This window comes from Penicillium manginii, assembly GCF_028828005.1.
Source record: "Penicillium manginii strain IBT 31320 chromosome Unknown utg000005l:1.0-5665137.0:1.0-5668048.0, whole genome shotgun sequence".
In the NCBI taxonomy this organism is placed as follows: Eukaryota; Fungi; Ascomycota; class Eurotiomycetes; order Eurotiales; family Aspergillaceae; genus Penicillium; species Penicillium manginii.
Genome location: NW_026643106.1, coordinates 4586243 through 4599663, shown reverse-complemented (window position 1 = coordinate 4599663; position 13421 = coordinate 4586243). Strand labels below are relative to the sequence as shown.

The window sequence follows — 13421 nt, the reverse complement described above, 5'->3', positions numbered from 1 at the left end:
GAAGAGGTCTGAAATCTGAATACACCTCTTCTCGCGAAATTTAAGTCCCAAAATCAAGTCAGAACGAAAATACCTCGACGATGAATATGCAACGGGCTTAGGGAAATGAAATGTCACCTCGGGAAGAAAGAAAGCTACAGTCATTTTCGAAATTGCCTTGGCCAAAATACACTGATAAACCCTTTCCTGGTCCCACCGCCAAGGCCTTAGCGCAAATAAATCATTGAGGGGGCTCTTTAAATCAAGGATATCAGAAAATTTATACCGTATGATACGGTATCTAGGAGCATAATAATACAAACCTCGCATACGAAGTACTCGCATGAGACCTGTAGAATTCCATGGAACCCCACGGTGGATCTCATCGTTAGACAAAGAGTGCACCGCTGGGTGCTTGGTTCTTTGATGATCTCCCACTTGCCAGGTAGCCTCGATTCTCCTCTCAGGATACACGGCATATATCCTCCTTGCCAGTTGTCACTCCGGAGAGGTGTCTTTTGGGCTTACGGACCATCCGAACGACTAAAATTATCGGCAGAATACTGTCTCGGACAGACTATGATATTTGCGGGCGAATAACAGTCATTTCGGCAGCCAATAATTAACGTAGGCAGGGATGATAATTACCAACGATAAGTCTATCGCTACAGTTAGTTCATGAAGATGAGGCCTTGTCCTCTTGTTACCGTGGCTATAATGGTTACAGTACGACATTCGACAAAGAGACCATTTGGCATATGGAACGGTGCATCATAAAATGCAATACAGTATATTACCCGTTCGTCCTATGCCATAGCTGGCTGTCCTTCACTAGTAATTTTTTGTTTCTATTTTTGACTTCTCAGTCTGCTTAATTAATGCCTAAGACGGACCGAAATGATTGCCAAGGCATTGAGTACTCTATGCTTTAGTACTGTAAAATCACTAGTTCTAGTAGCTTCTCATTCCTGGTCACGTAGAAGTTCCATGATTTTTGCTCCGCTAGACTGATTCCCTGCGGCAGCCCGGACAACTTCATCAGTGATCTTGATCTCAGCCCGTCGTCGATCAAGTAGAAGCTCCATGATCTTTACCCCGCGATATTTATTCCCTACTGCGGTCTGAACAACTTTATTGGTGATCTTGATCTCAGCTCCTCGCCGGTTAAGGAGAAATTCCATGATCTTCGCTCCACTAGACTGATTCCCTGCGGCAGCACAGACAACTTCATCAGTAATGTTTATCTCGGCTCCTCGTCGGCTTAGAAGAAGTTCCATAATCTTTGCACCGCTTGATAAATTTCCTGCGGCAGCCCTGACAACTTTATCTGTGATATCGATCTCAGCTCCTTGTTGGTCCAATAGGATTTCCATAATCTTTGCTCCGTAATATATATTCCCAGCGATGGCATGAGCAACTTCTTCGGTGATCTTTAGCTTAGACCCCCGTCCGTTGATTAGAGGTTCCATGATTTTAAATCCGTCATACCAATTCCCCCCGACAGTCTGAACAACTTCATTGGCGATATTGATTTTAGCCTCCTGTCGGTCAAGTAGAAGCTCTTTTACCTTGTGTCCAAACATTGTAAAAACACAAGATATCACTTCACTCGTGATCCTGACTTTAGTCCCTCGTTCCTGGAGTAGAAGTTCCAAGATCTTTGGTCCACTAGACTGATACCCCGCGGCAGTAAAAATGAGTTCATCGGTAATCTTGATCTCGGCCCCTCTTTGATCAAGTAGAAGTTCCATAATCTGTGTTCCACTAGACTGATTCTCCATAGCAGCCCGAACAACTTCATCCGTAACCTTGACCTTAGCTCCTCGCCGGTCAAGTAGAAGTTCTATGATCTTCACTCCACTAGATTGATTCTCTGCGGCAGCCCGGACGACTTCATCGGTTATCTTGACTTCGGCTTCTCGTTGGTCAAATAGAAGTTCCATGATCTTTGCTCCGCTAAACTGGCTCCCCGCGGCAGCCCGGACGACTTCCTCAGTAATCTTGATTTCAGAGTCTTTGGCGAGGAACTCTACAATCAAGATCAATTCCCAACGTATCGCCCAATATAAAGGATTCGTTTGCGATTTGGTTAAGCCTGTCCACATCATGGTATCTCCGTGAGATTGAATATAGAATAAGGACTCCCCTACTTCACATAACTTGGCTGCAGCACAGATCCATTCGCTTTCCATATCACCACCCTGTTGAACATGATACATCCAATGGGCTGCAGAATACTGTAAAAAGGCGTCCTGTGGCGCTGAACGATGGACAGGCTGTTGATGTTGTCTCCAGAAGTCGCTAAAGTGGAGATAACCGATGCACAACTTGGCAAGGCCAAAATGTGCTTTCTGCAGATCAATTGAGTGTCCCCATTTGTCTGACGTGGCTGTTAGGTTCCCCTGCCGTATTAGAAATTCTCGAGCCGTCTGGTGGATAAGATAGATACGAGAGTCAATAATGCTGACAAACAAGCCGCACACATCTCGCACCCACTGCTTTCTTGAAGAACCTGCAAGATCTAAATCCTTCCAAGCCTTAGAGCTTGGGTGTATCTCCATTGCAACATCAACCTCAGAAAGCGTCAAAGGGCGCTGCGCTGCCACAATTATCTCTAGAAGCCGCCTGCCATCTTGCTTAACACTTCTGTTGCATCGTCCTAGGATTTCTTCGTACGCCTCGTCAATACTCTCCGGGAGTTGATCGATCTCTTGGAGCAGCTTAGACTTTGTGGTACCGTGGAAGTCTCGAAGGACATCCAGCATCAAGTGCAGCCATAGATAGGTCCTGTTCTCAATTTCAGAAAGCCGGTGCTTCAGAGCGTCCCGGATCTCATCAGAAAGACCCCTTTCAGTCACAATATCGTCTATCTTGGCATCCATCACCATGCTGACTTCGTTGCTGATGTCCTTCCATTCTTCCTCGCCAGCGAGGCGAACATGTGGAAATTGATAGGTGAGCGTACCAAATCCCCTCTCAATGTCTCCATACGGACGACTTGTGACAAGAAATTTTAGCATTTGGTCACTGGCTTTCTTTCCCTGGCATGTTGTATAGAATCGTTTCAATTCTTGTATAAGTCTTTCGCGGTCGGGCTTGTTGCATTCATCAAGGCCATCCAGAACACAAATTATATTCCCACTAGAAGAGTCGGAGGTTGCAGACATCCATAGCTTCCAAAGAGACTCAAAATTAAACTTCAGTTTCTCTCCCTGTAGCTTGATCACATTCTCGGCGTGCTTTTGGAAAAGATCCGTTCTCTCACAAAACAGTTGATGGAGGAGAGCACATAATGCAGTTGCCGTGGTATTTTGTTCCTTGTTGTCTTTGAAGAAGAAATAGCAAATGATGACTGACGTGTTCAGAGCCAGTACATCATCAATCAAGGCCCTTGACAGTACAGATTTTCCACAACCAGGGTCTGCTGACAGCCATAGGAGATCTGCATGGTCGCTGTTTTTCCACGCTTGAAATGTCCGGTGATTTAGGAACCATCTACATGTTTTCATAACACGTGGAGGATTGATATTCTTGTGTGCTTCGTAGTATGAGGTAAAGAAAAAGCTTGGCTCTGGATATGTAATTGTGTAAGTCTAACAGACATGCCATGGAGGGTGGACCACGGAAAAAACTTACCCAAAGGAGGATGGCATCCCGCTATGATGGATCCATAGTTCACCCCCACTTGGAACCCGTAGTTTGTACCATCGAATGACATCTTCGCTATAATGAGAGTAGCAACATGGGGGGTTGGATTTAAAGAACGGAGTTGGGAGGGGTAAGAAGGAAGAGCGCAGAAAAACGCGGGCGGCCCTCAGCCTTGAGCCTCGTGACTGACTTGACCGCAATCAGCGCTGTGCAGTCAAAACTCCTTTATACTGGAATTCTCGAATTCTTGTCGAATCCTTTTCATGGCCCCATTTTCTGAAATTTACCTCTTAATGATAGCTGATTTATCTCGTGTATACGTAGAATCATCGAGTTTCCAGTACCAGCAGTGTTGCGCCTTGTCAAGAGCGGGGGGGGGGGTTATGTATTAAACAAATATCTCTCTCTTCATCGTGACCCTATCAATATTCAATCAGCACTAAGATCTTGGCGGTGAGACCAGAAAAGAGAGATCAAGTGTTTACTGGCCAAGGCGATTTTGAGAATGACTGTAAGTGGGAGCTCAAAGGTTGATACTTTCTAAGGTCGGCTTCTAGTAGTATCCCTCTTTCATTCTTTGAAAAGGAATTCATTCAAGTTCTTTGACATGAATTTACAGTGGAGGGTATCTCTTAGAGCTGGGACGCTTCGTCACGGTTAAATTTTCGAGTTCTTTGTCTGGACGCTGTAGTATAAATCGCGAGCCCTGGAGGGCACATTGCCCATCTACTCCTATACTCAAGGGCTCCAACCTTGGAAGGTTGTGAATATATTTATTTCGTCTATCAACAAATCATCCCAAGTCTGCTCTTAAACTTCAAGTTTAAAGTAGGAATTTGAAGTTTACCAGTACCTCTTTTTACGTTCACTGTCAGTGGTCAAATTCCCCTTTGAGGTAGAGTTCCACAGGCAATACATTTCCGATATGCCACCTCGCACATCAAAAAGGGTCAAGCAGCCTGCTACTCCCATCAGTGGGAGAGTTGAGAAGTCGCAGCAGTCAAAGACTCAGAAAAAGAATAAAAGCGTTATAGAGCACGAAGTTCAGGCCTCAGGACAGAGCATTAAAGGTGGATTGACAGCATTCAAGACTAGTCCATCCGCCCAGTCTGTCTCTAGTGCGAATAATAGACATAAGGTTCTTGATCTGGACACGTCTTATGTCGGAAGGGTCCGATTGCCGAAAAAAGCCCCAAAGCCACCACGCCACCGTAGATGGAAGCACAAGGGAAAGCAGTCTCTAGAGGACCCTACACAGCTTCCTGATGATTGGACTGACAGCGAGCCTGATCTAAGCGATGAGTATGTGGTACCCTGAGATATTCTATCTTCAACAAGCATGCTAACAGATATAGCGATTTCGATGCTCAGATTGAGCGCTGTCAAGAAAGAATCAAGGATAATATCATGGTATCACGGTTTGAAATAAGGCTGGAAGATTTGAGGGCGGACAAAGCTCAGAGGGAGTAGGTTCTATCCATATGATATTTTATTAGCCGGGAACTGATTCATAGCTAGGTTTTTTATTGACTCGGAGCCTTACGGGCTTAGCTGGCCCGTAATCCAACGCCTGAATTGTCTGAAGCAAATGGAAGAGGACCTGAGGAAGAACGATCCTTACAAACAGCTGGAAACTGTGCGAGCTGTCATGAAGGCATACCGACATCATGATCTTGAATGGAATCACGGCTTGGTAACCTACTGGGTCAAAGATCGTCAGCTTTGCCAGCCGCGTCCATTCAGTTGGGATGAGATGGACCAGGTGAAGGAAAACAATGCAAAGGAAGAGAGCTTTTGGATTGAAGGGGCAAGTTGAATCAACTCTGAAGGACAGAAGGTATTTTTAATCTAATATTGGTTATTTAGGGAAACGAACCGGGCCCAGTGTCTATGGCAGTTAAGATGTCGTTGCCCCCGGACAGGGTGCATATGCACTATGTAAGTGTTGTGATTTCCACCGAAGCCAAAAACTCCTGCTAAACCATCATATCACTTCTAGAAAAAACTCACGTTTCGACTACCTGGAAACAATATAACTACCACTATCAACATGATGGAAGATAGTGGTGCTTCGGTTTGCACACTTTATGAAGATGATGTCAAGAATCTGTGGTTTCCCCGGCCTACTAATATTCCTCTAAATGCGATAATTGGAAGATTACCCTTGTCGACCTCTAATGGATCAATAAACCAACCAATAATGAAGGTTGAAATCTGCTTACCTCATGATGGGCAGGTTGTAATACCTTGGACGCCCATACAGGTGATGCTCTTCGAAGGCAAAAAGCTTTCAGGATGTTCCGAGCGGCTTATGGGCCCGGTTCTGCGGCGTATGGCATTCACTGCTACCGCCCCGGATAATAGAGATCGACTCTTCGTTGCCAACGACCGGCAGGAATTGATAGATTTGATTCCAGACGCAGATGTCTCCCAGGCGTTTATGCCGGATCTTCCTCTGGATCCTCATGATCCCAACGATCCACTTTTCGACTCGGACTTGAACTAAACGCCCAGTGGAAATGTTTGGAAGTGTTTATGGATTACCGTAGAATATTTTGGGCGGAGGAGGGTGCTAGTACTAGTAGGTTGCGCAAGTTGATGACTGGATTCCCTTGAATTTAGTCAGAGTCTCTCATTCAAGTCATTTCGTTCTACTTTTGCGATATGTAGTAGATATTTTACAATGTTCAAATTCTCCACTTTTCTTTCCGATTCCAATATGTACAAATGCTATAAAATTCCGATCGAGAGAAAGTATTGCCGGTAGAGTCATTTGAGACTTAGTTGTCCTTTTAGAGTCGCCTATATCGGCGCCGCACAACCTGCCCTTATCATAAGGCATTAATAATACGGGAACGGATTATTGTTGGGAAATTGACAGACTTTCACATGCAAAATTCCCCTCTCTGAAAGTGGGGCAGGTTCCACGGGGAATAAATTATGGAGCAAGCGAATTATGGAGCATCGTGGAACATAATGGAGAAAGCTGTCAAGAAGATGGGACTGGCATTCCTGTTCTGGAGGAGGCAGCCAAGGTATAGTCATCACCATGACATATAGGCAGCCACAGAGTGCGCACGAGCCTGGTTCTAGCCATGCATGAGGCGTTGTGATCGCTGCGGGATGGCCTGAATTTATCTCATGCCGCTTGGCTAGATGAAAGTGTTCGGGTGCTTACATTGGTTCGGATAGGACGATTAACTCTAGACAGTCCCTTAGACCCCAGAGGTGCCACTGAATTGTTTCTCGCTAGACAGCTTCGAGTTTAGTGGGAATTTTAGTCTCCATTCTTGCTTGCTTTTTGCTATTTGCTCTCAACAGAATTACGATGCAATGGCGGATGAAGCGGTAGTCTCGTTCCTGCGGCCGATTTTTCCTGCGTTTATATTTTTGCGTCTTGGACATCACTGAGCCCTATAACCAACTCTGAAGGAACAAAAAACACTTCAGTATCACCACATTCGATATTCAAACTACACGATCTTGATCACCCCCGCACTCCGATTGCCCCTCGCTTCATCCGAGCTGAATTACAAAGATGACCATCATCGACATCGACAAGGACCTCCCAACTCTGTTCCAGCAGCAGGCGCACGCGACTCCAGACGCGATTGCGCTAGAGGATGACACCACAAAATATACATATGGCGAGCTCAGCAACGAGGTTGAGTCGCTGGCAAATCGTCTCCGGCAGTACGGAGTGAGCCGAGACACGCTGGTAGGCGTCTTGCTACCACGAAGTGCCAATTATGTGATCGCCTGTCTGGCTGCCCTTCGTGCTGGAGGTGCATTCCTGGTCCTCGAGCTCGCATATCCACCCGGTCTTCTGGCTGATGTGATTGACGACGCAAAGCCCGCTGTGGTCATCACTGACCTGGCCAATGCTCCCAAAATCAAGGCCCAATGCCCACTGATTGCTCTCGATGAACCAACGTCTGAGCTGAACGGACATGCCAAAGAAGCTGCTCCTTTACCAGCTGAGAACGATCTTGACCGACTGGCTTTCGTTTCTTACTCTTCTGGAACTACCGGCAAGCCCAAGGGAATTGCAAACCCCCCAGCGTGCTCCTGTTCTCTCTTATAATTTGAGATTTGCTGTGCAAGACCTACAGCCCGGTGACCGAGTTGCCTGTAATGTTTTCTTCATTTGGGAGATGCTTCGCCCGCTACTGCGAGGTGCCACAGTTGTTGCTGTGCCCGACGATGTCAGTTATGACCCAGCTGCGCTGGTCGACTTGCTCGCATCGAAGAAGATTACCGAAACTCTCATGACTCCGACCCTTTTGGCGACTGTTCTCTCGCGTTATCCTCACATCGCCACCCGTCTCCCCGATTTACGAACACTCTGGCTGAACGGCGAAGTTGTTTCAACCGATCTCGCTCGCCGATCCATCAAAGCTCTCCCTAATACCCGCTTGCTCAATTGCTATAGCGCCTGCGAAACACACGAAATTGCCTGTGGAGATATCCGCGATATCATCGATCCTGAGTCCATTTATTGCCCTGTTGGCCCTCCGCTGGATCCTGCTCATACATATATTGTCGACGAAAACGGCGAAGACGTTGGTGTGGGAACTTCAGGTGAACTCTTCGTCGGAGGCGACCTGCTGGCTCGGGAATATCTCAATCTTCCCGAGACAACAGCGAAAGCCTTCACCCCCAACAAATTCGATCCCACGCCCGGCGCCCGCATGTATAGAACGGGCGATCTAGCACGCATGTTACCTTCCGGTCTCCTGGAAATCACCGGTCGCGTTGGTGCTATGATCAAACTTCGCGGATATTCCGTCGTCCCGGCCAAGGTCGAGAGCGATATTTGCCAATACATGGCTGTCAGCCACTGTGCAGTTACTGCGCATGGAGAGGGTCTCGAGAAGCAATTGGTTGCATACATTGTTCCTGATGAAGCTTCCGAAGATCGCCCAACAGTCGAAATCAACGAGTCTGGCCACAGCCCAGCTGCTCGTCGCATCCTCGAGCCTTATCTCGCTCATTATATGATACCCGCCCTGTGGGTCGAGCTGAAGGACCTTCCAACCAACGATGTCTCTGGAAAGGTCGATCTGAAGAGCCTCCCGCCTCCCCGTAGTGCTAGCCCTAGCGGCAGCGAGAAGACGCTGGACAAGGACCCCATCAGCATTGGTGACATTGCGGCCATCTGGGCGAATGTTCTGAAGACCTCGAAGTCTCTTCTTAAGCCGGAAGACAACTTCTTTGATCTTGGTGGTCACTCTTTGTCGCTGGCCGACCTGTCGTCTCGACTTACTAGACACTTTGGCTTCCGCGTGCCCATCCCTCGTCTCGCCGAGGATACCACCCTCGCAGCTCACCTAGAGACTGTGCGTGCTGTCAGAGATGGTCATACTGCAGCAGTTCAAGCGGATCTCCCGGCTGTCCTACTCGCCGATTCCACCCTGGACGACGACATCAAGCCTATTGAAAACACAAAGATCACATCTATTGCATCCGCCGATACAGTTCTGCTGACCGGTGTTACTGGATTCTTGGGAGCGTTCCTCTTGCATGATCTGTTGGAGAACACATCTGCTAAGATTATTTGTCTTGTGCGATTCAATGACCCCGAAGATGACGACCAAGCTGGCGGTGTTGCTCGAATCCGTCGCAACCTGCTTGATTTGGGTCTTTGGAAAGATACCATTATGGAGCGTGTCGAGGTTCTTCCCGGAAATCTTTCTCGACCCCAATTTGGTCTCTCGCCAGAGGCATATGATGATGTTGTTGGCCGAATCCAAGTCATTGTGCACGCGGCCGCCACTGTCAACCTCGTCTACCCCTACGCTGCACTTCGGGCTGCCAACGTCGGCGGAACTCGAGAGGTTCTTCGTCTGGCTTCTAAAGCTGGCGCGACCGTGCAGTATGTTTCGACAAACGGTGTTCTGCCTCCGTCCGGAGAGAAGGGGTGGGCCGAGAGCACTATGCTGGATGTTGCGGAAGTTCCCACCAAGCTGCTCGATGGATACGGTCAAACCAAGTGGGTTGCTGAACAGTTGGTCCTGAAGGCTGGTCAGCGGGGACTCCCTGTGAAGATTCACCGATGTGGTACTATCAGTGGCCACAGTTTGACTGGTTCTGCCAATGCCTGGGATCTTTTGACTGCTCTCCTCGTCGAGTCTATCCGACTGGGATTCGCCCCTAATGTTGAGGGGTGGCGCGCCGAGATGACCCCTGTTGATTTCGTCAGCAAGTCTATCATTCACCTTGCGACCCAGACCGACTCTGTGGTGGATCAAACGGTCTTCCATCTTGGCGACCCCCGTCCAGTAAACACCGGCTCCGTCTTCGAGAACTTAAAGGAGCTTGGATATCCCACCGAGTCGCTTCCCTGGGACGAATGGGTGGCTCTTTGGTTCGAGAAGCGCGGATCAACCAAGGGCGGTGATGGTTCTTTCACTGTCGACATTCTTCGCAGTGGCATGCCGACTGTCGAGTTTCTGCGTGGCATTGTTGTGCTTGACAACGCCTTGACCAGACCTTTCCGTGAGGTTGTTGAGCGTCCCAAAGTGGATAGTATCCTTCTGGAAACGTATGCTCGTCACTGGTTTGCTCGTGGCTGGCTTCCTCGGCCTCCTTCTCGTCAAAATGCCCTCGGTCGCTCGGTGCAGGTCTCTGTCAAGGGCCCCCTGAGTGGTAAGGTGGCTGTTGTGACCGGAGCTTCTTCGGGCATCGGGGCAGCAGTTGCATCGGCGCTGGCCAAACAGGGTGCAGCAGTTGCTATTGGTGCTCGCCGTCTCGATGCGCTGGAGTCCGTGAAGACCAAGGTTGAAGCACACGGTGTCAAATGTATCGCCAGATCGACCGATGTTACCAACAAGTCGCAGACTGAAGCTCTTGTCCAAGCGGCTACTGAAGAGCTCGGCGAGGTCGATATTCTTGTCGCATGTGCTGGTGTTATGTACTTCACCATGATGGCAAACACCCAGATGGATGAGTGGGAGCGAACCGTCGACGTCAACTGCAAGGGTCTTCTCAATTCCATTGCTTCTACCGTTCCAGGAATGTTGTCGCGCGGTCGCGGTCACGTCGTTGCCATCTCCTCCGATGCCGGACGTAAGGTCTTCCCAGGTCTGGGAGTTTACTCCGCCAGTAAGTTCTTCGTCGAGGCTACTCTTCAAGCTCTTCGTCTGGAGACTGCTGGCCAAGGCCTTCGTGTCACTAGTGTTCAACCCGGCAACACTTCCACCCCGTTGCTGAACATGTCTACCGATGCCGAGGCCGTGAAGAAATTCGGTGAGCCGTCTGGTGCGAAGATCCTGGAACCATCTGATATTGCCAACTCGATCATTCATGCCCTGTGCCAGCCGGAATATGTCTCTGTCAACGAGATGTTGGTTGAGCCCCGCGATGAGCCTATTTGATCATTTCTGCTACATTACCTAGATCTATATACCTTTTTCCGATCGATTCCATGTCAATCTAATCCCGATTTGCCTTCCAAGGTTCTCTTATTCCGGGATCTCAACTTGAAGCTGTATCTCATAAATGTATGCTGTGCCAAATGCAGCACTTAGTAGCTAGACCTGCAGGTAGATTTCTAAGTTCTCATTTGGAAAAGGCCAGTTTGACCTTGACTGTTTGACTCGAGTTCCCGATGCTCATCATCGCCCACAATTTGCGAGTATCTCGCGGTAGAACGGGCGTCCTAATAGAAGTTAATAATAAGTTCCGCAAAGATAATCTGAGTCCAAATCTCTGACCTTTGTTAAGACGAAGCAACTCGTTCTCATATGGGCCCAGTTCCTCCTCCATCAAAAGCGTGTCTGGAGGGGCATCTTCTTTCGGCCCGTCATACATCCACCCCCAGCCCGACTCTTCTTTTTCCTCCGCTACTTCATCGACTTCGCCATAGGAGTTGACAGTTTGCCGGGTTGATCGAACAACGTAGCGAATCCTGCGAAGCGACCACGGTCCCTTTTTAAGAAGTGCGCGACATTTGTATGGCCCAAGGTCATCATATCCCAATCCCTCTAGGGAGAGGCGGATACGAACGCTTCGATGGATTTTCTCATTTGTATCCCTGAGGAAGTACGGAGTAGCTTGTCCCGTATCACGAGTCACGACATGATACATCCCAGGTGTGCGGGTCGTTTTCCCTGCCAGACGGTATAATCCCGTTTCCGGCTGAACGATCTCGCCCAATGCCCAGGGGCGAACTGGTCTGTGTTCGTCGTAAATTGATGCGGATGCCCACTGTGTCAACCTCTTTCGTTCTGGGGAATCCGGACGAGGCTTCGACTGTTGGCCACAGTTGTAATAGAAACGAACACTCTCGTCAAATATCCGATCGATTGTATTCGACTCAAAGGCAACACCGATGGATGCGAGCTGATCCATCATCCATGCCATTGTGATATTTGCGATTTCTTGATCTGGAAGACCTCCCCCGACATTGGAATGCGCTCCAGGGAACCAGACTTGTCGTAGGTCGGTGCGGGATTTGGGCGGTCTTTCCCAAACTGCTGGAGAGAACGAGGCGCGATCCTCATCAAGGGCGAGCGCCTGGAAGGCATATTCAATGTCGTTGGAGAGTGATGTGTCGTAGAATTTGCATGTAAGGGATTGTCAGTGTTATTTGCGCTTGCTGAGAATGACAGGGTACTTATTCTTTTGTTGAATGGGGTATATCGAGCTTTGTGGTGAGGCTTATTTCAGGGATGCCTAAGTTCCAGTGAGAAGATGATTCAGATAGATGGACAAAGCGAACATACCTAGACTTCCGACTGTATCCCAGACCGCAACGCAGCGGATCTTGATGCGATATCCATCTGGATCATAAAGTCGAGTGAAGCCGCCCTTTTATAGACGATTAGTATGAGAAAGTCGGTTTAAAAGGTTGAGCGTAAATACCTCTTCAAGGCGTTGTCGATACTCGTTCCCTCGATCCGCCGATGTTGGCTTGTTAGGGAAGGGTAATGTGGGAAACTTGTCCTTATAATGGGTATTTCGCATATTCTGAACGTCCTTGAAGATCGGATAAAACACCTCCATTCCTTTGGAGTTGAGAAGACCAATCTGGGCTATCATGCTCTAGTGTCATGTTAGACCGAAATTCCGTTCTTGTTGAATGGATCTACTTACTGCTACGGCACGCGCTGTGAAAGCACCGCGAGAGAATCCCATCAAAATGATCTCATCTCCAGGCTCATAATTTGCAGCGACAAAGCTGTAAGCCTCTCGCATGTTCTGCGGGATTTGGTTAGATAATGTTCAACCATGGAAAAGGAGTTGACAGGACCAACTTCAGAAACCCCAGCTCCTAACAAACCTCCGGCTATAGTATCAACGATTCCACCAGTACTACCAACCCCAGGTTGATAATAGCGGATTTGACACGTTCCATCTCGGTCGCGGTTTCTGAGTGAACGGTAAACACGAGTCACGTTCGATGGGACCTGGAGCGTCGCGTTTGGCTGGTCAAGGGTGGGCCGGTCGTAGCCTTTATCACTATTCACCCAAGTCCCATCCAGACAGAGGATGATGCGTTTTCCTGGCACAGGCATCGTGCACGATGGCCCGGCAGCAGATCATAGAAGAGGTCAACTTGGTGTCAGCCCCACGTTGAAAGCGAACAGGCCCCAGAAAAAGACGAGTGGGTCATAAAATGACCTAAGCGGGTACGCAAATATAAACGACGATTCGCTCGCTGGGGCTCCAAGACTAGTTAGTACTAGTACAGACCAGGGTCCGGTTCCAATGCGGCACAAGTTCATGCATGCTTCGCCGGCCAGCTTACGCTTCACGTGTCTCTGCACTGGCTGACGAGGTGCGCCAATCAG

The 13421-nt window shown here is 48.6% G+C and overlaps 5 protein-coding genes across 5 annotated transcripts; 3 read left to right on the top strand and 2 right to left on the bottom strand.

The window, feature by feature from the left end:
- Positions 1 to 941: 941 nt before the first annotated feature.
- On the bottom strand, positions 942 to 3697 carry N7533_008039 (ankyrin; the record flags this gene model as incomplete). Its single annotated transcript, XM_057104689.1, has 2 exons — positions 942 to 3550; positions 3616 to 3697. 2 exons carry the CDS (start codon positions 3695 to 3697, stop codon positions 942 to 944), a joined length of 2691 nt encoding a protein of 896 aa, XP_056959646.1.
- Positions 3698 to 4552: 855 nt separating this feature from the next.
- N7533_008038 (uncharacterized protein) lies at positions 4553 to 5443 on the top strand (the record flags this gene model as incomplete). Its single annotated transcript, XM_057104688.1, has 3 exons — positions 4553 to 4929; positions 4983 to 5093; positions 5146 to 5443. 3 exons carry the CDS (start codon positions 4553 to 4555, stop codon positions 5441 to 5443), a joined length of 786 nt encoding a protein of 261 aa, XP_056959645.1.
- A 234-nt stretch (positions 5444 to 5677) lies between these two features.
- On the top strand, positions 5678 to 6133 carry N7533_008037 (uncharacterized protein; the record flags this gene model as incomplete). Its single annotated transcript, XM_057104687.1, has 1 exon — positions 5678 to 6133. One exon carries the CDS (start codon positions 5678 to 5680, stop codon positions 6131 to 6133), a length of 456 nt encoding a protein of 151 aa, XP_056959644.1.
- Positions 6134 to 7165: 1032 nt separating this feature from the next.
- N7533_008036 (uncharacterized protein) lies at positions 7166 to 11003 on the top strand (the record flags this gene model as incomplete). The annotated part of the gene is made up of 2 exons (XM_057104686.1): positions 7166 to 7689; positions 7718 to 11003. 2 exons carry the CDS (start codon positions 7166 to 7168, stop codon positions 11001 to 11003), a joined length of 3810 nt encoding a protein of 1269 aa, XP_056959643.1.
- A 184-nt stretch (positions 11004 to 11187) lies between these two features.
- On the bottom strand, positions 11188 to 13145 carry N7533_008035 (T6SS phospholipase effector Tle1-like catalytic domain-containing protein; the record flags this gene model as incomplete). Its single annotated transcript, XM_057104685.1, has 5 exons — positions 11188 to 12144; positions 12367 to 12438; positions 12493 to 12672; positions 12724 to 12828; positions 12885 to 13145. 5 exons carry the CDS (start codon positions 13143 to 13145, stop codon positions 11188 to 11190), a joined length of 1575 nt encoding a protein of 524 aa, XP_056959642.1.
- Between the last annotated feature and the right edge of the window lie 276 nt (positions 13146 to 13421).